General features: G+C 39.5%; 1 protein-coding gene across 1 annotated transcript; it reads right to left on the bottom strand.

Moving 5' to 3' along the window:
- Positions 1 to 20501: 20501 nt before the first annotated feature.
- Positions 20502 to 23978, bottom strand: LOC149841511 (putative auxin efflux carrier component 1c). The gene is made up of 6 exons (XM_090004828.1): positions 22492 to 23978; positions 22074 to 22350; positions 21853 to 21938; positions 21595 to 21752; positions 21292 to 21368; positions 20502 to 21004 (listed from the first exon to the last, which is right to left on the bottom strand). Exons 1-6 carry the CDS (start codon positions 23744 to 23746, stop codon positions 20938 to 20940), a joined length of 1920 nt encoding a protein of 639 aa, XP_089860954.1. The 5' UTR covers positions 23747 to 23978; the 3' UTR covers positions 20502 to 20937.
- Positions 23979 to 25391: the final 1413 nt, after the last annotated feature.

Raw genomic sequence — 25391 nt, 5'->3', positions numbered from 1 at the left:
GTGGAAAGCACCCGGAGCAGATGGGTTTCATGCAGATTTTTTTAGAATATTTTGGGATTGTGTTAAGACTGATGTGGTTAATATGTTAAATGAGTTATATCGTAACTCCAAACTGCCTAAACAAACTCACTTGGCTATTATATCGTTAATTCTGAAAGATGATATAGCAAGAGATATCTCAAGGTTTCGCCCGATTTCTGTTATGAGTCTATCGTAAGATTGCCAAAGTTTTGGCTAATAGGATGAAAACAATGGCACACCATATTTTTTTGGACTCTCAGTTCACATTTATCTACAATACGAGGGTTCAACAATCTTTCATCATGACATCAGAAGTCATTCATTCTTTAAAACTTAGCGGTCAGCCATATTTTGTTCTTAAATTAGATTTTCATAAAGCCTATGATTTTGTGCATTGGTCCTTATTTCAAATGTTGTCAAATTTTGGTATTGGTCATTGTTTTTCTGGGTGGGTGAGGAATTTGGTTTCAAATGCTTAGGCCATGATAAATATTAATGGTATAAGAGGAGACCATATCAAGTTGGGGCATGGATTATGGCAAGGTTGCCCACTCTCGTCGTTGTTGTTTAATGCAGTTGCAGATGGACTAATGGTGTTGCTTACGCAGGCAATGACAAAGTGATTAATAGATTCTTTAGATCTTTCAGAATTCTCATAATATATCCTTATTTATGCTGATGATATGATTTTTTTTGGTCGAGCAAATGTACAACAGATGCTTAGATTCAAACTAATCATTCAGTTCTTTCTCTCTCTATCTGGGCTTACACTAAATGAAAACAAATGCTCACTTACTATGTTTAATGTTGAGTCTACTATGCTTGCAGAAGGGAAAAGGATTTTTAATTGCATGATTTCTGAGTTGTCGATGATGTATTTGGGCTTGCCGTTACAAGTGAAACACCTATCTTCAGCTGCATGGGCACCAACAATTGAAAAAGTGAAAAGCAAATTATTTGTGTGGCAGGCCTCTTATCTTTTCATCGCTGACCGACTAACTTTAATAAGACATGTTCTTTCGAGTATCCCAAAAATTTTCATGTCTATGTTTGTGATGCCTGTGGGAGTGGAGATGCATATTACACGTTTATTGGCGGATTTCTTATGGTCTGAGTGTCGTCTCCAGGGTAAGTGTCATTTGGTTGGTTGGTGAACGGTAGTGTTAGCTAGGCATATGGCTGGCTTAGGAGTTTTTACGCCCAGACAGAGGAGCATTGCACTTGTTTGCAAGCAATGTTGGTTGGCTCATCAACTGGGTAATCCATGTGCTCGTTTACTTCATGCTAAATATGGGGCTCTCGAATTATCACTAGTTCGACAAGGAACACAGGGGTTAACGATCTCGCATGAAGCATGTGGTTGAGGGCTTTATCGTTCTTCATATATCAAATTGGGGATGCAGGAAATAACGGTCAGTGGTTGCAATGGGCGATTGCGCCAAGTGGTGTGTTCCACACCTACAAAGTGTATAGATCATTGCTCCCCCCGAGGGTTGATTGGATCCCAAAGAGTGTGTTATGGGCTAAGGACCCTTCCCCCAGATCTCGGGTCTTGGCATGGTTAATTTTGCAAGATAGGTTTCAGACCCACTGTAATTTAAAGAAGTTGGGTTTTCAGTTTCCAAGTTGGTGCGTGCTTTGTCAAGCTACTGAAGAAACAATATTTTATTTATTCTGGTCATGCCCAATCTTTATGGAACTTTTTAATAGGACATGAAGACATCCGAAAGTGATTGTTAAGGAGGTGTCTTTTGCACTAGATTTGATCCTAGGCTCAGTACGTATTAGACGAAGCAAAAGGTGGAGGATGATCTGGAGGACGTGGTTGCTTACAACATGGTGGTTTGTATGGATGACGCGCAATGATGCAATTTTTTGTCAAATTCTGGTTGTTCTTAATAAACTAGTGCATAAAATCTTGGTTGATGTATATGTGATTCTACGTATGCATCTTAGAGATCTCCCCTTCCCACCGATAGACGTTCACCCATCTATGGTGCCTTCTTGTCCGGTGGATCCTGGTTGAGCTTGGATATGATGTCTGTAGTTATTTACTTCAGCTTTCCTATTTCTTATTTTCGTTTTTGTGATTGTTTAGTTTATGAGTTCAACATTTTGTTGATCTTCATTAGGGGTAATGTTGAATATCTTTCAGCTTGCTTTTTGGCTCTCTCTCTCTCTCTCTCTCTCTATATATATATATATATATATATATATTTTTTCTTGTTTGTATTATACTTTATATTTCTGGTTTGTATTATACTTTATGGCATAAATCATGGGTTTTTAAATACTTTTTTTTAATTATTATGAGTATGATATGAATGGTTTATTTTAGCATAAAGTGTATTTTGGATCCTAGTATTAGGATGCAAGCATGTTTAAAAAATCAGAACTAAATAAAAATCGAATTTTTACGTCAAAAACTACTCAATAGGTGAGATTCTTAGAAAATGAACCATAAATATGTGGGGTCAGATTGATCACATGTACCTTATACCTGATACTTCTGTTAGGGAGTATAGTGCAGTGTTGAGTTTCGAATATAATTTCACCTATATATATATATATATATATATATATATATATATAGAGAGAGAGAGAGAGAGAGAGAGAGAGAGAGAGAGAGAGAGAGAGGGGGGGGGTGGGTGGCTGATTTGCAACATTTGTCCTTATTATCATCACCACGCTTGGCTGCTGGTGCCAGGAGTGCAATGGAAAGCTTCATTCCCAATGCAGTGTCAGAAATGTGACATGTCGATTTTTTCAGAGAATAAAAACATGTGACATGTCAATTATTCTAAAGCTTTTTTGCGGTAAGAAAGAATGTCTGGGATTGTTTATGCAGGGAGCAATTGGTCCCTCTTTAGTGAGTTTAGGAACTGAGGGCGCAGGGATTATTTAGTTTTCAATATTCTATCCTTGTTTTATAAATCTGACTCCACGTTTTAAATTTTATAGTTTATTTAGTAAAAATCACTAATACCTTTTTTTTATATTTACCCATAATTTTAATAGTTGGATATTGGCATGGCAGTGGGCTAGGACAGGTGCTGGGACAACAAGGTCTTCATCCCTGATCTGTCTCAAAATAGTGACCTTCATCCTGGGGTTCATCCCGGTGACGTGAAGGACTTTTGACGTCCACCCTTTTCTTGTCTCAAATTTACCGTTTTCACCCTATCACATTCTTGTCCCCATTTTGTTTTGTATTCTCATCAAATTTACTGTTGCGTCTGTTAGGAAGAGAAGGAGAAAGAGAGGCCAAACTTATACCGAGATGGTTGAGTTAATGTCACGTGAAGCAACATGAAGAGCCTTGAAAGAAGGCTGAAAGCGTCGATCGAAAGAAAGAAGGAGAACTAAAGAAGTCGAAATGATTGTTTTAGGCTGCAGGCTTAAAAATTTAGTATCGAAAATATATATAGGAGTTACATGTAATTTTATTAAATAACTAAGAATATTTTAGTTATTTTATTAACGGAGATCAAGGATGGGGGCAAGGCGAGCTGAGGTGGGAAAAAGTGTGAGTCCATTCCTGTCTCTATCCCCGCACGGGTTTTTATTTTCACCTCCATGCCCAATTCAGTCCCCGTTTCATTTCCTCCGTTGAAAGTCAGATCCTCGCTTTCTCCCAATCCATTGTCATCCCTAATTAAATTTAGGTCATATTTTCTAATAAAACAAACAGTGATAAACACATCTAAAAGCTCAAATTAAGCCCAAGTAGACTACAACATTGAAAACTAAATGCAACCCATTGTTCTTGAAGCCTAACGAGTCTAAGATCTAGAAGCCTACAAATCTTTTTGTGAGCCAGGAAACATGAACCATTGGTCCCCTACCAAGATTCTGGTGTCAATCACGATCAGGGTTGTCAACGGGTTGGGTTTGGTTGGAACCAGACTTAACCCTGAATTTTTGGGTATGGTATCGGATCTGGACTCAAGTCTAATCGGACCCACTATAAGAAAAACCATACCCGGATTTGATAAGAACTGCATCAACCCCAGCTTGCCTTTAAAAGAAAAAAAGAGAATGGACGGATGAAAATAAACCAAAGCTCTTGATGTTTATCCTATGAAAGATTGGTAGCAGAGGGATGGCTGAGGGATTACCGTTGGAGGTATCTTTGATCTGATCTGCTCTCAATCAGTCTACACTCAAGTAAAAAATGTTGACAAATTCTAACAGTTGATTGGATGGCTAAGATTGAATATAAGATCGAACACATCTTACGTCAAATGATGGGATCATTACTCTCTCTCTCTCTTTTAAGAACTTTGTGTGTATGTCATGCCACAATAATTTTAGGATCCCCTTTGAAATGGTAACATTTGTTCAAATGCTTACTCCTACAAATCTCATGGGACTACGTCTGGATACACATTAGGGGTGTCAACGGGTAGGACCCCTGCTAAAATGGGTGGGTTTAAACCTGAATCCAGATTCAGGTCCAACCAGATTTTCATAAGAAAAATCATACTCAGATCCAATAAGAATTACATAAACCAGACCCAGATCCTTTAATAATCAAACTTCATAGGTCTAACCGGATAGTTAATTGGACTCCCTTTTGTGTAACCAAACATTGTCCCTATAGGATCTGGTACAGGTCACGACCATGTCATACTTTGACACCCCTAATTAAGGGTGGGAATCGGGTCGGGTTGGCGGGTCGGGTCGACGAGTTGGCGGGTCAGCATACCTCAACACGAACCCGACCCGTTTATTAAACGGGTCAGCTGTGGCAAACACGAATCCGACCCATTTATTAAACGGGTAACCCGACACGACACGGTTAACCCGTTTAATAAACGCGTCGGGTTCAGGGTTTTGACGGCCTTTAACCCTATCAATTTTGAAAAGTTGGAGGGGGTGTCCTGTCATTTTTCCTTGGAATTTGCGGACCCCACACAGGAATCTTGACAGCCACTTCACGTAGCTGAATTAACTTGTCACATTTTTTTATGGGAGGTGATCGGTGGACCCCACAAGCATTAAAATTTTTAACTTGTCGCATTAAATCATAAACAACGTGAATTCAAAACTTTGGCGGGGTTAAAGGATCAGTGGACCCCACAGCCATTAAAATTTTTAACCCGCCAAAACCATTTTACATTGAAAAGTTTACGGGTTGGCGAGTTAGCGGGCGGGTTCGGGTTGACCCGCCCGCCTAACTCGTTTATTAAACGGGTTGGCGGGTTGGCATACCTCTAACACGAACCCGGCCCATTTAATAAACGGGCTAGGCGGGTCGACCCATTTACGACACGAACCTGTTTAAGCCAAACCCGAACCCGCCTAAGAAGTGGGTTGGCGGGTCGTGTCAGAAATTACCACCCCTACCCCTAATACACATGCACCCCTCTTGCATTATTCTAAATGGACCACTCTTATGGTCCCAACTAAGACTCTTGACACAAATGTATCATGAAGGGTCATCTGCTATAATCTGCTAGTCATATGTTCTTTTGTTGCCTCCCTAGAAGCTAGGGGTGGGCAACTTGCCCGACCGCTCTAATGGGACAAGCTAACCCAGCCACTACAAAAAATATGTGGATTAGTGATGGCCGCATTCCTTCGCCAATCCCAAGTTGTAGAGTTTAGCGACGGAGTAGTGATGGGTAACTTTCATCGCAAATTTCTAGTTGCTAATTAGTGACAGAACATATCTGTCGCTACTTTTGTCGCTAAATTGCGACAAATTAGTGAATGCTATGATTTGTCGCAAGGTCATCATTAATCTATAGAAATTTGGGTTTGCAACATATATGAATTGTCGCTAATTTCGTCGCTATTGTAGCGACGGAATTGCGATGGATTACAATCTGTCACAAAAAACATCGACCAATTCAGTTTTGCGATGGATAAATATTCATCCCTAATTCGTTACAAAATTGGAGGCCAATACTAATTAGCGACGAATAATATCCATCGCTAATCCATCACAAAAAATAAATAAATAAAAAATGTTTAAAATATAAATATCAAGAAAAAAATTCTCGTGATACAATTTATATATCCTGTGAATAAAAAACAAAGTACACATAAAATATATATATACAAAGCAACTACAAATAATTTAGCGATCCACTATAATTCTCGCCAAGTTCTAATTATTTACAAGTGAACAATTACAAAGAGTTTCTTTTGAAACAACAAAAAGGTACAACAAATTCAACACATGAATCTAATCATCGCCAAGATTCTGTGTATCATCTTTTTCATTGTCTCGATCTGCCCCCTTCTTCCATGCCTCCATCAGCTCCTCTACGTTGATTATCTCCAGCATCCTGTAAGAGAAAAGAAAGGTTAGTATTGATAAACACAATATAATGAAATAAATTATATGCAATGCACCTAATCTAAGGCAATCAAAGTAACATGAGTGAATTACACATAGTCTAGCTAGCAATAAAGTGAAGGTTCTTAACAAAATTCAGATGTGTTATAAGGCTGACAGAAAAAAATTCATAATGATTCAATCATGCAAATATGTGTTCTAAGGTTGTAAAAAACCACTCATAGTGATTCAGTCATGCATATATGTGTTCTAAGGTAGTAAAAAAACTTTCATAGTGATGGAATCATGCTTATATGTGTTTTAATATAGTAAAAAAACTTTAATAGTGATGAAATCATGCATATATGTGTTATAAGGCAGTCAAACTTTCATAGTGATGAAAGCATGCTCATATGTGATGAAATCATACATATACTGGCTTGAAATCTAACGACATGAAATAAATGACATGAAACATTTCATATCCGACAGACACCTACAGACGAAGTTCCCCTGTCCCGAAAAAAGTTTCACAACTCATTACGGACAACGTCGAAAATTGCTTTATATAAATAGTCACGCATTGTGTCCTTAACAAGCTGGCGAACATCATCCCAAGAATTAGGCAGGTCAGTCATATGCTTGGAGTTGATGCTAGCGGAAGAACTCTGAGAGCCGTGACTGGAGGAGGCAACGATTGGTGAGGTGTTCATATTACTCCCAAGCCTGAACACATGACCCTTTTGGGTTCACCTGTTGCAGTCAATCATGTTGCAGGATCAAAAGGCAGATGTTGAGTGGAGTCATCGCCATATCGCTCTACCATCTGTTGCTCGTATGACTCTTACAAAGTATTGATTACAATGTGGATTAATAATTAAGAATTATAATGTTTATGATAACTTGTATATTACAATGTTTATTAATACAATAAATACATATTGTTGTCATTCTCGTTTTCTCTGATATGAACTCTCCCGTGATCTTACGTTTTTGTGTTTCAACAAACACATCCTTATATGGCACAATGTCTCATTTTTCTACTTCCTGTGAAGTTAAATGATAAAAAAAATATTTAACAAGTATGCAACAATACTTATAAAATTGACAATATATATATATATATTGATGAGTTACCATTTTCTTCTGGTAGCTCCCAAAAGTCCTAGATACATCTTTGTATAGATGGGCATCGGGCATCTTCTCTCGGTTTTGTGTAGCCTTCTCTGAGCGGTTTCGAAATTCATGTCCGCCCACTTGTCACACATTTCATCCCAAACATCTGACTTGATAGTAGGAGGGTCATGGCCTTTCCACTGCAGTGGATCATCTATCCTGCCAGAAGCTTTTCTTGCTGCAGTCTTCATATTGTACAACATGTCTGCAAATCGACTGACAACCACCTTCTGCCACACTTTCCTCGCGTCCTACTCCTCCATCGTAGTCGCAAAGCGATTCAAAGCGATTCAAAGCCTATAAATAATTTTAGAAAGTTAGTAAACATGACTATAACAAAAAATTAAATATGAAACACGTTAACTATGAGAAATGATTATATACCATGAATGAGGATCACAATCTGTCCAACAGCTCCTTCGAGTACTCTTTTCATTAAGCAACCGATTCTGGTAGATGTTGAACTACTAAATGCCTAATCTCTCGTATTACTTCTTGTGGCTTGAATCATGCACTGCACATGAATTGGTATACATTAACTATCAATATATAATATTTATAAGATAAGTATAGGATAAGTTAAAATGAAATACTTACGGTCGATTATCGATATACACTATTTGAATGAGTCATTGTGTGTCAAACTGAGAAGACCATGCATACAGCGTTGTCTCGTGACTTGTATAAACAGCTAGTGTAGGTGGGTCATGTGCAGGCGAAATATCATCTATAGAAAAATGAGTTAGAAATTCATACAATGCGCATTTAAACTAATCAAGTATATAATTAGTTAAATGATATACCTATCGAAGCATCCCATGAAGATGAAGGTTGAGACTGGTTGCCACTGGGTACTTGACCACTGTAACCTCCACGAACCATATTTTAACAAATAAAAAATGTCATGCAATACATTCAAACATTGCAATACCTTTAAATCATTACAATGCATTTCAATACATTCAAATAATTCAAATCATTCACATCAAATATTGCAATACATTCAAATCAATCAAACATGTTACAATACATTCAAATCATAATTTTATATGTATCGAAGATACATAATCAAAGAATAAAAAATGTCATGCAATATATTCAAACATTGCAATATATTTCAATATATTCAAATAATTTAAATCATTCACATCAAATATTGCAATACATTAAAACATAAGATATTTAAATCAAAATCGAAAATAACTTCATGCAAGACATTCAAATATTGCAATACATTCAAATTATTGCAATATATTCAAATCATAACTCTATACCTGTCGAAGATACATAATCAAATAAAAAATAACTTCATAAAATACATTAAAACGTTGCAATACATTCAAATCATTCAAGTCATTGCAATACATTTTAATACATTCAAATAATTCAAATAATTCACATCAAATAGAGGTATGTATTACAAGATATATTTCACTAGCTCGAGAATGCTTCCTCATAACTTGTTTGACTTTCATATTCTTTTTCTTCCTCCTCATCTTCGTCATCTTCTTTTTCTTCATCATTGGATGCTCATCCACTTGGTATATCTTTTGGATCATATTCTTTCATGCATGTGTCATCGGACAATGGAGATATGACATGTGTACCATGTGCGGAATTGTGACCATAAGAGAAGTCATACATATCATCTGATTGATAGTAATCACTTTCTTTAATTAACTTGTCTTCATGTAACTGATCATACTCGAGTTATAGTTTAGACTTCACCTTGCAAACTGCTCACTATTCATTTTCATCTGACTTCCTTGTACTCAGATATGAAGTATAGTAAACTTGTTGAGCTTGCGAGGCTAATATGAATGATTCATATGTTTTAAACCTTGATTTATGATTCACCTCTATAATGTCTGAGGCTTTGTCAACTCTTGTTGTTGTGAGATCAAACCAATGACACTTGAATAAAGTTACTATGTTATTTATGTTTAAGTCAACAATATTATTTCTTCTACAACACCGTAGTAGTCATGTTCATTTTCACCGTAGCTTTTACCCTTGATGCACACACCACTATTCAACGTTGACTTGTTTACACTGTAACCTTTTGTATAGAATCGTTAAATATTTAAGATGTACCCATTATAATATTGCACAACTTTGGTCAGACTATTTTGTAAATCACATATTCCTTGATCTTTAACATCACCATGGAGGACCTACAAGCATAAACAATGACTGTGATCACGACTAATTAAGTAACTTATTATTGTTTACACGGAAAGAATGTATGTAATTGTCCTTACCAACTCTTTCAACCATGCCACAAATTTATTTTCACGTTCTTTTTGTACTTCTGCATCAGTGAGATATGAAAGTTCTCTTCGCAACTCCAGATCAAATTGTCTACACTTAACAAATACTTATATTACTGAACCATGTACGCACGTATAAAACTTAGTATTACATATTAAGTATACTTACTCAATGTATGGGTCGATTGCTGAGCAATTAAAAAGGATATAGATTTGTGTTGCGTCTTGCTCTCAATCTTTCAAGAGTCCTGACCGGCAACTACTAAAGGCATGCCCAAGTGGTTGAAATATCGATAGTTTGTCAGCTACAGTAAATTATTCTTCATCATCATTATGAGGTGGGCATGTGTAACGTGTTGGAATGTAAGGTTCAAAGTACATAGATGAGAAATTTAAAATCTCTTCTAAAGTATATGCCTCACAAATAAAGCCCTCTACTCTTGCTTTATTTTGAACCTTTTTTTTTAGGTCAAACATGCATCTATCAACAATATATATCTCGAATTACAATAAATTTCTCAATAACATTGAAGAAAAAAATATAAGAAAACATATACCTTTTAAATGGGTACATCCACCGATATTGCACAGGAACACCAACCCTTAGTTCATATGGCAAATGTATGATCGCATATTCCATAACATCAAAAAATGGTAGCAAAAATATCTTTTCTAGCTGACAAATAGTAGTGACGATAGAATCCTCGAGATTCTTTACCTTATATACTATAACTTTTGATGCACATAATGTTCTAAAAAATCTACTCAACCAGGATAATACCCTCTATATAGGTTTGTCTAACATATTATTGAATGCTAAGGGAATCAACTATTGCATAATGATATAAAAATCATGTCTCTTTAACCCATATAATTGTCTTTCGTCTATCTTCACAGCCCGAGCAATGTTAGAGACATATCCATCTAGAAATCTCAACTATTGACATACCTGTTTTATTTGATCTGGTCCAAGCACGTACCTTATCTTTAGTTTCAGTACTTTGTCATTATACTTTTTAAGTTCCAATTTTGGTCTTTTACATATTACTTTTAAATCCATACGGGCCTTCAGATTATCCTTCATTTTTCTTTTGACATTCATTACCGTATTGAACACATTATCAAACACATTTTTCTCCACATGCATCACATCCAAATTATGTCGTAATAATAAGGTCAGCCAATATGGTAGTTCCTAAAATATAGATTTTTTATCCAATTGTGATTCTTCTCAAATCCAAGGAAGGGCGTCGGGCTACGAGCATCAGTCAGTCCATATGAAAAGTATCACAATCTTCTTAAAATCTCTATGTTAGACAACCTTGTAGGTGAACCTTCCATTTCTGTTGTACCTGCTCGAAACATATTCCTTTATCGTCGGAACAAATGGTCGCTGGGTAGAAATCAACGGTGACAATCAAACCAGCACAACTTCCTTTCATGCGTCAATCTAAAAGATTTTGTATCTTTCATGAAGTACAGACATATCAACCTCCCATGTGTGTTTCAACCAGCTAACATACCATATGCAGGAAAGTCACTGATAGTCCATAGAACGACAACCTTCATATTAAAGTTTTGTTTTTTGTGGGCATCGTATATGAGAACACCGTCATCCCATAGTATTTTTAGTTTAGCAATCAATGACCTTAAATATACATCAAGATTTTGACCCGAAGAGGTCAGACCAGGGATTAATAGAGACAAGAAAATATTTTGATGCTTCATACACAAACTTAAAGGAAGGTTGTATGGGGTGAGAAATATTGGCCAACACGAGTATGGAGTTGATCTACCCCCACATGGATTAAATCCATATGTACATAAACCGAGCCTAACATTTCTCACTTTCATTGCGAAGGTCTGATGAGTACAATCAAAGTGCTTCCAAGCTTCTGCGTCAACAAGATGTGTGATCTTGTCTTCATCATGTTGAACTTTATTTGCATGTCATCTCATGTGTTTAGCTGTCCTCAAAGACATATATAATCGTTACAATCTAGGGGTGAGAGGAAAGTAGCGGAACAACTTGTATGACACTTCTTTTGATCTCGTGCTACCATTGCCTCTTGTCTTTGGCTTGAACTGAGAAGCCCACATGACAGGCATGATCTATTATTTTTCTGATCTTTGAAATACAACATGTAGTGATTTGCACAAGCTATCTTTTGATACCCTATAGCTAGAGCATTGACCATAACCTTTGCACGATAGAAATTTTGTGGCAATTTCTCATCTTTGGACAACATACTCTTTACAATAGAACACAGACAGTCAAAATATGATTGACTCAAATTAAACTCAGACTTCAGATTCAGTAGTTGAAGAAATGCAGATAAGATAGTTTGTCTCTTGCAACCATTCCAAAGTGGCTCATCAACATCTCTAAGTAAATCATAAAATCTACTAGCTGCATTTTTGTTGCTTCTTCCTCTTCCCCAGTTGATACATCACTAGGACCCATAGCAAAACCTAGTTCTAGTCCTACGACATCAAATATCGAATCCATATATGGATTATTGTGTACCACATTCACCCGTGCATCAAAATTGCTTCTAAATTCTTCAACATAAAACATCTAATTCTGATAATTACTCATAAAACCCTTCCTGTATAGGTGGTGTTTAACGTCATGAGGTTCTATAAATCGATTATTCTTATACATGGTGCAGGGGCACCTGATCTGACCTATGGGATCCACTGTACTGACACTTACTGTTGCAAATTCAATAAAACTGTCAACACCATCCATATATTCAAGCGATACCTCATTGTCAACTATCCTACGATACATTCATTCACAGTTTGCAGTTATTTTGTCCTATAATGTTACGGATATTATCCTAACCAGTTAAAAGAGAATCATCAGAATACTATGATGAAGAAAATATCAAATTTATCATGCATTCGTGGTAGATGTAATGATTTGATATATATATCACACACACACACACATACACACACACACACACACACACACACATATATATATATATATATATATATATATATATATATATATATATATATATATATATATATATATATATAATGTCATACAATCACAAGAACTATGATGCATGCATTGATAACTTAATATTTTCATGTGCAAACTCATTCATAACATGATACATTCATTTGAAACATATTTTCATGATACAATTTCACATGAAAGTTATAATCAAATTGAAATTAACTTCATGCAAGTATGAATACAATCACATCAAACATTGCAATACATTCAAATCATTCATATCAAAATAATGTCAAACGTGTATCTGCGGCAAACACACTCCAATATTCCGCTAACTACTACCATGACTAGTATAAAATCTGAACTCCAAAAATAAGAACACTTTTATTTTCATACATTAAAATCATGCTCAGCATGATCTCCGAACTTCATCAAAGCAGCCCTAGATATCCACAACTAAGTAAGTGTGTGAATAGAAAAGTGTTGCATCCAAGAAATTAAATGACCTGTGATGCACAAGCATCACTTACTCACCACAGGTATTTACCTGATTTACATTGTTTTTGCCACTTACTTACCATGGGTTGCGGGGCACAAGCGAGATCTGTTGAGAAATCTGCAAAAGATATTGTGCTAAAATGAAGTTTATTACCTGATGACAAGGAGGGTGACGCCCTCTGTCAGAAATGAGCCCAGACAGGGAGACACAGTCATTTGCTGAAAGCGAGATAGGTAGGGGCGCTGCTTCTATCTGTAGTAAGGTCAAGGCCGGGAGCGAAACCTCCTGTCGGAACATTCACAGGAGGCAGAGGGTGGGACCCCCCGAAGGAAAGCATCGGGAGGCTGGGGCTGAGCCCCCTGCCGGTAATCAATCATGAGGCAGGGGTCTCACCCTCTGTCGAGGCAAAATTTTTTGGCAGAAGGATCTGCCCCCTACCGGGCAAAATTTCCCGGCAGAGGGATCCGCCCCTTGCCAGGCAAAAAAGACAAGGGGCATGGAGGCTTCGCCCTCTGTCAAAATTATTGAGGACAAGGGGCGAAGCCACCACCTGCCAGGGAAAACAAAAGGGTAGGGGGCTTCTTCCCTTGACGATCATTCTCCGGCAGCGGGGCGGAGCCCCCACTGCAGGAGAAGTCAAGAAAACAGGGCGGCCTTGTTGACATTCGAAAGGACAGGGATGAAGTCCCCTGTCTTGCCAGAGATCGGGGCCAGGGGAGGGTCTGACAGAGGCAATCAGAGCCTCTGTCATCCCCACCGACTATAGAGGGGTGGGGAAGGCTCAGTAGAGGTTGTAGGGCCTCTGTTGGCCCTCTGGCAACCATAAGGGGAAGGGGAAGGCTACAACATAGGGGAAAGGGGGAGGGTTTCTTACAGACGGGGCTCGCTGGACGGGGCTTGCTAGAAAACACAGAGGGGGGAGCAACGAGGGAGAGAACAGGAGGGGAAAGAGAGAAGAGGTTGTCGAGAGGTTGATGGGCGGCGGGCGGGCGACGAGAAGTCGACGAGCATCAGTCATGCGGCAACATGAGATCGTCGAGCGGCGGGCGGGCGATGAGAGGTCGACGGGAGGCCGATGGGCGGGCGACTGATGAAATAGAAATAGAAAAGGAGCTGGCATTAGGGATTTACAAGAAATTTAGTGTCGGCTTCACGACGGCAAAATTCCATCGCAAATGTATGATGGAGTAGCGACAAAAAAATTTTGTTGTTGAGCCATCGCGAAGTTGTGATGGAGTTTGAGACAAAATTGTTCTGTCACGAATCCATCGCTAATTCGTGATGGATTCTCGACGAAATTTCTTTCGTCACTAATTCTGCAAATAATTCGAATGTTAGCAATGAATAGTTTTCTCTAGCTAATCTGTCACAAATTTTCGATGAAAAAAATTTGTTCCAAATTTGCGACGAAAAAAATTTATCACAAATTTTCATCGCTAATTAGAGTTTTCGTTTGGGCAATGATTTTAGGCCTGGGTCCATTAGGTACCGGGCCAAAACCTGACCCATTATATACATGGGCCCGACTCAGGCTGGCCCGATGGGCCTAAATTATTTGTTAATTTTTAAAAATTAATTATTACATAGTAACTTGAATAACTAATATTATTTACCTAATTAGTTGCATGTGAAGTTGATATTTGTTAATTATTATTGTTTACCTAATTAGTTGCATGTGAAGTTGATATTTGTTAATTATTATTGTTTAGCTAATTAGTTGCATGTGAAGTTGATATTTGTTAATTATTATTGTTTACCTAATTAGTTGCATGGGAACTTACTCTCATTAACTCATGCATTTTAAGATTAGGCCTTCTTCACATTGGCCCGATTGGGTCAATGAGCCGGGCCATGGGTTTCTCTTCAAGTCGGGTTGCGGGTTGGGTACCCGATACAAGACAAACTTGTTGACAACCCTAATCATACCTAGCTACAATTATGTTGCAACTTTTTTTTTTTAAAGTGAAGGAAAGATATTGTACAAAAAGTTTGAAAATCTTAGCTCGTTTTCCCAAGTGGTCCATTCCATTTTCACTCTAAAATATTTTTAAAAGTATAATCTCCTATTAAAGATTAAGAAAAACCTTTCCAGATCATTTATCTTTCAAACCATCTTAGACTCCTTTAAAAAATATCTTTGTTTTGGATAAAATACACATCAAAATCCAATGAACTCAATTATCCTAAAAATAAAATCCAAAGAATTCAATCTAAGTTGGGACCTCTTAAAGCCACACCGAGGGGGTGTTACGGTGCACCCATAGTGACAAAAGATACAAATGGCAAAATATCGGCAGCCAAAAACTTGTGAGAATTTTTTTTTTTAAATTCTCACTATTTGGCAAAATCTTGGCAATAAAAAATAAATTTAAAATATAAAAAAATTTAAAAATAAAAATCAAACAAATTGTTCATGATAAAAACATAAATATCTTTTTTAAAATGTGATATTTATGTTTTTGATGAAAAGCTGATGAGAAATTACCATGTTTAACTTTAGGGAAATTTCTCAAGATATTTTCGAAAATCTCTTGAGATTTGTTATTATGGGTGCACCAACTTATCCAGATAAACCGGATAAGCTGGAAAATCGCATTATCCTCTATATTAGAAGTTTCCACCTTCTCGTTCTTCTGGATAATTTAAACACCACCTGGAGGAATTCTTGACTAGAACTAGGGAAAACATAGATGATCACGAGTTTCCATATTAACATTTGTCCACTTGGTTGACACCTCTATCTAGGTCACAAAGATACAACCTAGTTTGAAGATTTTCTTAAAAATAGGACATGAGGATATGAATTTTTAAATCTTTAATCAATAATTTTTTTGATATTCAACGTATAAAAATGTATTTTATTTGAAATATAAATAAAATTAGTAAAACCTTTTTTTAGAAGAAAATTAGTAAAACCTATTAAAATACTAAAATAATATTTGTACTTATTTGTGTCTACTGAAATAGCATAGCATAGGTGACCAGGTACGTGCCGCCAAAATGACATGTCCCTATGATATACGTAGCCTCCAGCTATTAACTGCTTTAGTTGAAAATGGTATTTCATTAATCTGGAATTGGGGCTGGTAAACGAACATAGCCTCCAGCTATTAACTCTCGTCATGAACTCGTTTGTGATGGGCTCCTATAGTTCGCCAGCCGAGCCACTAGCAGCTCGTTTAGCTTAAATGAGTCGAGCCCAAACACAAGGTGTTCAGCTCGGCTTTGGCTCCATAATGCTCGTATAGATAAAATATATATTTTTATGAATAATATATATTTTGTGTAATATATAAAAGGATGAATGCATAAAAAAAAAAAAAAGGATGAATGAAAAATATATACATAAAATATGGACTATTAAGTGTAGTTTATAAAAAGTTATATATATTTTTTCAAGTATAATTTATAAAAATGTATATATGTATAAATAACATGGAATGTTTTTACACGATCCAGCTTGTGTTCGTCTTATCTCATTTAGGGACGAGCTGAGTTCAAGCTCAGCTAAACTTAACATGAATACGAGCCAAACCACGAGCTAGTAAACTAGCCAAGCCCGAACATGACCTGTTGGGTCGTTTACCAGCCCTACCTGGATTAGAAGTCAAATTTTAAGCCTATTGTGGTATGTCATCATGGTTTATTTACTAAGGGTCACACATTGCATCTTTTTATTTTTTTCAATAATAGATACATGATTTTTTTAGTCAAAGTTTTTGCACATTATGAAAGCAACTTAGAAACCTGTTTGCACGTTGCAATCATGCTTTAGAATCCATTTCCTACTTAAAAAAAAATTTTGTAGGAAAAAAATGAAAATAAATAAATAATTTTCACTGAATAGTTTAGTACTTTCATTTGGTAACAAATATTCGACTGAAGGGATACAAAACGGTTGTGCTTTAATGATAAAATATATACTTTACAGACAACGTCCTACATCAGCAAACTCATGGTGCTCTTCTTTAGTTTTGATTGAGATTTTGATGTGGTGATGCATACCTTGCGCCCATCCTATCTTTTCATAGGAAATATTCGGGTCATGATGTCATCGTGATCCAAGTCTGTGTTAGGGAGGGAACGATGCTTCGGCCTACCGATGGATCGAAGAAACAAGTATGAAAAAATAGTTACACACGAAAATAAAAAATTTAGGTTGTCTAAAGTAAAATTAGACAACTACTTTTAAAAAAAAATGCTTGATACATAGTAACGCTCCATAAGTAGGGAGCCGAATGTTGGGCGAAACCCTGTAAAAACATCATTGACAGGGAGCGTACTTGGATTCGCCATTGTCCGTGTAGGTAGTTTGGTGTTCTCCTCAGCCGGTCGACGCCCACAATGAGCCCAGGCCTTATGTCGACGGTGAGCAGGACTCTATTATGCTAAATCTGAATGCAAAACTGAATTTGGGCAGGGAAGTGTTACGAATCTTCATCATCTTCGTAACCCCTAACCTCTTATATAATGGATGAATTGGGCAGTTACGTGAATGTGGTCACGTAACTCCCACCCACTATCTCCATTACTCAGCCACTTACGTGACCCACTAAGAGGGTGTCAAACCGGGTCAGGCTGTGGGTTGGACCCGTAACCCAAAATGTCCAACACCGAACTCCCTAACTCCCTGAAACCTTTCGCTTATTTAACGTGAAGTTTGATTTGCGGAAATTAAAGATTAAGCTTCACACTCCTCCAACAGTAGGTGGTGTTGGAATAGGTTGGCCTTGAGAAAACTACCATAAAATTACATCCAATAAGCGGTTCATTTTTATTGTCTGAAAATAGAGAGATGGCAACGTGCACAGTTTTTTTAAAAAGTTGAGGTTGAGTAAAGATGTGAAAAAAGCACTAAAAATTGACCAATCAAAAGGAAGGATCATAAGGAATCAACCAGTCACTCGCTAGCCTAAATCCATGGTATTTCTTTTATATTTTTCCATTCCTTGACCCTAAAAACAAACCGCTGGGATAGCGAATTACAGATCGACACAGAAAGCAGGATGACACGAGTTTGCTTTTCTTTTGAAAATTAAGGCATGAAGTCGCAGTTTCTTCTCTATTTTTAACTGATAAAAATACACGTTTGATATTTCAACATGTCATGCATTTATTCTTCAAGCTAGTATTAAAATATTAAAATGATGAAGAGCGTGTCATAATGTGTCTCATGTGGTGTCATGTCACCTAAGAGGAGCGGCCCAGATATTGTGTCCCTGTCATGTTGCTTGTGCAGCAAGTAGAGCCTAGCTCATAACGAGCTCTAACTAAACAAGCCCAGTTCTAGCTGGCTCATTTATAAAAATACTGCATTGTTTCAAAGCCAGAAATGCTAGGATTTGAACTCTGGACCTATTGAGCCAAACTCAAGCTGACGTATTTACAGATAAAAATATACGTGCAAGCCAAACATTTGGGCTATTTATTTTGTATTATATTATGTGAAATATTACTGAAATACGGTTGTTATAACTCAATGAGCCTGTACAAGCCAAGCAGAACCGGACACCTATTATTTGTGTTCAGCTTGCTGAGCTTATTTTGCAACTTTGAACAACCCAGTTAATTACCAGTGGGAAGGACAAGCCGAACTATAATAAGCAACTCATCTTCTTTCCCAGGTGGTCCACTTTAAATCTGGCACTTTCGGTTTCTTCTGGCTTCGGACGTAGAGGGGATGAATTTATGGTGATGCCAACGGGATGCGACCATGATCTCTTTCAAGATGCCAAAGTAAATTTGATTTATCTGATTGCTTAATTAATTTCGGAGGGGCTTCTAGTCTTGGGATATGTCTTTTTTGGATGATGAAGGAAAGAACCAAGATCATTTAATGGGGCCACACACCTCCCTGCAAGCTAAAACTCTAACTCTAGATTGAGGACATGACCACCCAGTTTTACGATAAAGCAACGGCAGCCACCTTGCATCAGCAAGATTAGATCCACAAAACATAAGCCAGAAGAAATACTATATAGTGAAAAATTATTAGTCAAAGAAAGTTGTGACACTATTATTATAGAAATCAAATTTTTTTTTTTTTTAGGGAAAAGTAAACTCAATTTTATTTAATCAGAATAAAGAAAAAAGTTTTAAAGTATCAACAAGAGCAGGGCAAGGGCAACAAGAGGCGAAAATGGGCCTAAACCAACCCAAGTCATGCCCCACAGCCATATCGGATAAAGATACAGACCAACAAGCATGTTCCATCCCTCGTGTTTCTCTCTCGCCAACACCAAGCCAGTGTGAACAACCAAACAAAATACTACCTACTCCTCTGCAGCAGACCTGGGTTGAGAAATGGGTCTATGAAGAATGATTCTTGGTGCACTGTTAAACGAAGCTGTCGGCCAGGTAGAAGAGAACAAGGTCTGAAAGAAACTGCAGAACCATAGGTCTGCGTCCGCCTTGCAATCACAAATTAGGCGACTTGTTTTCAGCTAGCTAGGGATCTAGTCCTCATGTGTGGGTTTTTTGTTGGTTAAATATTCACTTCTAGGCGTTCTTCCATAACATACCAGCCTCAAGCCATGGAATAGGAGACGCCTGGTTTCTTTTACACTAATCATGCAGTCTTCAATAAGTGAGCTATCATCATCAACCGCCCTAAACATAACCAAACAGTCCACGAGCACGAGCATACCATATAGCACAAATTATTCGAGCATCAGCTATTTACAGAAAGCTCCCTAGCTTTCAGTAATTACATTTAGACTGGTAACATGTTTCAAATAGCCATGCCCTCATTGTTGATTTGTATAATGAAAGACTAAAATGACGAAATGGGTTGTTCTACTTCTACAGACAAGGACCACAGGTCCACACTGTTATTTTAGGCATCACGGAAGGATTTGGAAACACATTCAAATAAACTAGCAGTTTAATGTTAATATATATATATAACCCAAAATCCGACGGATTTTACAAACAAATTAGCAAAAAAAAAAAACCCAAATTCCCTTTCCACATGGAGAGAACTTACAAAATTCATGGTAAAACACCATTTGCATCAGTCATTCATCATTCACACCTTGAATGGAGGCACTGACGCACTTAAAACGATGTCACTCAAACTGCAGAAAAGGTAAAGTGACAACGATGGGAAACATGAGCATGCGCAATTATACCAGACCACACGGGGCCCAAAGAACAGTGTTGTCGCTGAATATGCCAAGCAGGTTCACATCAACGATAAATAACAATAAAGGAAAAGAAAAAGAAAAAGAGGGAACTAAGTCCTAACATCAAAGAGTAGCAGTCCCATCCAATTGAATCCGAGAGTAAAAATGGCTGGCTATCCTTTTATCTTAAACATACAAAGACAAATGGCCTTTAATTATTCATCAATGCAAATAGCAACATACAGATATTCTAGGTATTGACTTGCTGCTCATTTTATAAAAATGACACCGATCGTTTGATTCGTGTGCTTAGTAACAGACATGATTATAAAGCTAAGAGAACAAGCAGCAGTATCAATCACAAGAAGTTCCATTTCTTTCCATTCGTTAATGAGCTGGGCCATGTATCTCTCACCAAACAACAAAGGAAAATATCCAGAAAGCTAAAAACTTGTAAGTTCAAGAAAGATTGCCCTTAAGCTTTCTCTCTCCATCGCCATTGAAGACAAAGGTTCCACTGTATGGCCTTCCTTTACGTACGCCACTGCGTGCAAAACCGTCGAAACTTCAACCATAGAGACTTCCATCTATAGGCCCAGTAGTATGTAGTACACCAGAGTGATGGGCAAAGCTATCAGCATTCCGAAGATCACCCTAAAAATGTCGCAAGAAAATGGTTAAGAGGAACTAACTTCATTGAAAGAGAGAGGAAAGGAGAGAGTTGGTAGAAGGGAAAAATATGGCACTGCATTAATTCCTCTCAATCCATGCGGGGTGACAAGCTGACAGATGGAGATTATCACCCATGTGCCCTTGTTTTATACTTTAGTACCAATACAACAGGGAAAGGGAAAGGGAGAGTTTTTCCATACTTAAAAGCAAATAAAGGCAGAGAGAGAGAGAGAGAGAGAGAGAGAGATTGTAGATCTGACATCACTCACCCGGTACTGAGAATATCGGGGTGTACGTTGTACTCCTTGGCAAAAACAAAGGGAACAATACCCTGTGGGAGAGATGCCTGTTTCATATGCAACAGTGCTTGTTTTAGATACGTTGGGATGCAAATAGAGACTAAAGTAAAGACTAATATTTCTTTTTAGATTTCATAACTGAACGAATGAATAAATAATCAAAAACTCATTTGAAGGGTGAGGATGCTATTCAATTTGGTGAAAGTCTTGTAGATTGAGGGATTCGGTGATGTCAGGACAGGGGAGAGAAGGAAGGGAAGGGGAAGGGATCACCTGTACAATGGCGACACGTAGGAGGACGCCTCGCAATCCAACAACCAAAGAAGCAGCAGCCATGACAGCTGGGCCCGTCAGGAACCTCACGGCCATCGCAAAAGCTGCGATGGAATTCCCACACGCTATGATCCTCGGCTGCAACGCCATGAACAACCCTGCACCATCCATCATCAACAACAACCACCATCATCCATCCATCATAACCATAACCTTCATCTCTCTCTCTCTCTCTCTCTCTTCAAAGAGACCACTTACCCAAACTAAACATGGCCATCCCAAGACCAGCATCTGAAAGTATAGAGATGGACTTTGCAACAATGGCCGGCATCGTCACGTTCCACCTTTTTTCAGATCAATAGAACAGACTTGATTAAGATAAACAAAGCATTAAACAAAAGAAGGGGACTAGGATAAATCATACTCTCTCTCTCTCTCTCTCTCTCTCTCTCTCTCTGTTAACAAGAATGAGAAAGTACTTGAACGAGACGAGGGACCAAGTAAGACCGACGAGACTAGAATAAGTGTTGGGGTTCCTGATGAGCTTCCTCCAAACCATGATGAGAATGAGCCTCGTCATCACGCTGGTCGGTGGCATGGGCGTGGGCTTGCCATCCTTGACCTTGGGGTCGAGCTCAGCTGTGGAGCTCGAACCGAACTTCCCCTGAGCTTCTGACTCCCTCTCGTCCCCTTGCAGCACCACCCTATTCCCGAAGCTAAACGCCTCTCTCTCGTACTGGTCCCAATTCATCTCCCCTTTTGTTACCACCATCCACCACCACCAACAACAAAAATGGTGACCGTGTTAGCAGAAACCAATCATTCGAATCATGCAGAAACACCGAGTGAAAGAAAGGCAACAAGAGAAGGCCAGGCAAAGGAGTGAAAGAGAGGCACCTTTGGCGGGAGGATGATGGTGGTGGTGCTCGTCGCTAGGAGAGACGACCATCTTCACCTCCTTAACATTCTGATCGTTGCCGTACTCCTGATGGCTCCCGAACACCTGAAGCCCACCCTCAGACACCGGCGAAGCGCTCGAGCTCCACACGAACATATGAAGGTCCTTAGCCGGGTCGTCGCTCTGCTTCAGCCCGTTGACCTTGCTCGCCGGAGCCGGTGGCGGTGGCGGTGGCGGAGGCTGCTGTTGCTGGGGCTTCGACGCCGTGGGGGAAAACATCCCCGGGTTCGGAGTCGGGTAATGCCCGGCGCTGGCGGAGAAGCGGCTCCTGGCAGGGCCGAGGTGGTGGTGGTGGTGATGCTGCTGCTGGTCCTCGAAGTTGGAAGGCCGAGGGGTGGGCCCCCGAGAGTAGACGTCTCCGGCGCCGAAGTTGGAGTGGCGGGGGCTCGTGTTTGCGCGGCCACCGGTGACCATGGAGTAGAAGTCGGTGTGGTTGAAGCTGGAGCCCCTGGGAGTGGGGTTGCGCGACGACTGCAGCGAGTAGATCTCGGCGTTGGTGAGGTTGGAGGGCCGCGGGGTGAGCCCCGTCTGCGACCGCCGGGAGAAGATCTCCGACCTCGACGACGTCGACTTCCGCACCGTGACGTGCAGCTTCCCGTCGTCTCCGATCTCCGCCTCCGTCTGCAGCGCCTCCCTCCCGTCCAGCGACAACACGTCCGAGTCCACCTTGAAGGATACGATCGATCCCGCCGTGTCCGGGAACTGCTCCGTGATCAGTATCTTGGCACCCCTGTACTCGAACATGAACAGCATCAACGTGTACCAAATGATGCACTGCAGCACCACGATCTGCACCATGAGTGAGCCCGAGAACTCGCCGTACATCCCCTTGAGCAAGGGTATGCCCATAACGAGCGTGTTGGGGAGGGTGGAGAGGGAGAAGAGGGTGATGGTCCACTCGAGGCAACCCCTCTTGCTCACGTTGGTCCAGACGGTGAGCAACGCGAGCATGATGAGCTTCTGCAGCGTGTCCGCCGCGATGAAGCGGAGGTTCATGGTGTAGGGGTTGTTGGTGGAGATGAAATGGAAGGAGAGGAGCGGGACGGCGAAGAGGGCGACGAAGCGGTTGATCCCAGAGCACTGGTCCGGCGTGAAGATCTTCCACCACTTAACTGAGCCGTAGGCGAGGATCATGGCGACGTAAAGCGGAACCATGGCGGTCATCACATGATAGAAGTCTGATGCTGTGATCATGGTGGCCACAAAAGAGCATGTGGGTGCGGTGGTCTTCTGGTGAGTAATGAAAAGACGAAGAAGAAGAAGAAGAAGAGTTCAGTCTGGACTACGAGATTGCAAGTTGGTGGTGTGTATGTGTGTGCACAGTGTGCCAGTCGCTCGCTAGTTTAGTTAGTAGCGAGAAAGAAAAGGAGAGAGAGAGAGAGAAGGTGGGCATTGAGAAAAGCGAAAGATCTCGGTCTCCAACGTCAGGATGTATGTGGGGAGAGGCTCTCTTTTTTAGCACAAATCGCTTGATTTACAAGGAAAAAATGGCCTCTAAAAGCTAGCTTTTCTGGTTGGTCCCCTCTTTTCCTCTCACCTTTCTTTCGCTTTTCTTCCTTTTTTTTTTCCCCTCAGAGAAAGGGATTATGAAAGAACGAATAAAGATGGGAGTAAAGTGTGGTTTCTTATGATTTATATAGGCAGATGGTGCAGAAGCCTCCCGGATTCCGAGATAGAGTTGGTTTCTAATGAAGGGTATTTTGGGAAAGGCTCCGCACGAGCAGAGTAACCGAGACTCTTTTTTGGCTTTGGCTTCCTGTTGGGGTGAATAAAAAATAAGGGTTGGATTTTGTAATTAAAGTAGAAAGGTAATGAAAATTTGAACTACGACGGCAGGCCACCGTAGTTGAAGACTCTGCCTGTCTCCCATACCCTCTTCTTTTTCCTTTGGAGAGCGGGACTAGTCATGATTCTCAATGTGCTCAACGTTCTGATGGGGGTAAAGGTGTTTACAGAAATGCTGATTACTTTTTGATCAAAGACAAGGTATGGGTTGCTCTTGGTTTACTTTTTTGAGTGACCAAGTTGGGGCTTTGGTGTAAGATTTATGTGAGGCAAAAGCTGCTGACAGAATTCTTTAGTAAGACCATCTTCTGCCTTCAAAAAGAATTTTTGTCTCTTCCCTTGTTGTTATGCACCAAGTATGGAAAATTGGTTGGAGGAACCAGAATGGATGATGAGCCATGACTTGGCGATGAGTCGGCCAACCTGCCTTAATCTTTGTCAAAGACTCCACTAATGTTGCTAGGGGCAAGGCTGAACTGAACCCAGTTGTAAAACTTTGGTCCCAATGAAGATTTATTCTAGTCGGTATAGAAAAAGGAAATGGTTAGTTTGGTCCCACTTTTTAGTTGGCTACCCTTCCTCACTTGTTCATTTCTCTACTGCAAGGAATCAGGCCTTGAAAGCTTGATATATCAAGAAGGTTTTGGGGGACACCAATGATGGCAACCGAAGAATGGTGAATTGTGGAGGGACATATCAGATTGCTCCACTAGGGCAGACAGAGCAGCTCTTCCCCATTTACTCAAATGCCTCTATTCCCAATGGGCGGGTTAGGTTCTTTTGGCAGGTGGCCGTTGCCTGGGTCCGAGATGGCTCGAGCCTCAGCACTGCAGCTTTAGTGTGATCAAAGTACGGGGCACATCAAACACTACGAGAATCTTTCAAACAGCTTGTGCTCAATTTTTGGTAAAGCAGAATGATTACCATCGCACTTGCGTATCCGATCCCCCGTATCTCTCCCTGCTCAGAGAAAGCTGAGCAAAGAAATAAAGCAATAGAGTCGAGTCCATTTCATGATGATTGATGCAGGCGTGAACCTATGTACCAACATGGG

Source organism: Nuphar pumila, chromosome 4 (genome assembly GCF_984573655.1).
Source record: "Nuphar pumila chromosome 4, dmNupPumi1.hap1.1, whole genome shotgun sequence".
NCBI lineage: Eukaryota > Viridiplantae > Streptophyta > Magnoliopsida > Nymphaeales > Nymphaeaceae > Nuphar > Nuphar pumila.
This window is presented reverse-complemented; position numbering and strand designations above follow the sequence as displayed.

Bases quoted from the DNA above. Each gene is read 5' to 3' on its own strand.
- LOC149841511 (XM_090004828.1), bottom strand. From the start codon at position 23,746: ATGATCACAGCATCAGACTTCTATCATGTGATGACCGCCATGGTTCCG. The intron at 22,351-22,491 runs GTGCCTCTCTTT...TGGTAACAAAAG, and splicing joins CCATCATCCTCCCGCCAAAG to GGGAGATGAATTGGGACCAG. The intron at 21,005-21,291 runs GTGAGTGATGTC...CGACATTTTTAG, and splicing joins CCCGATATTCTCAGTACCGG to GGTGATCTTCGGAATGCTGA.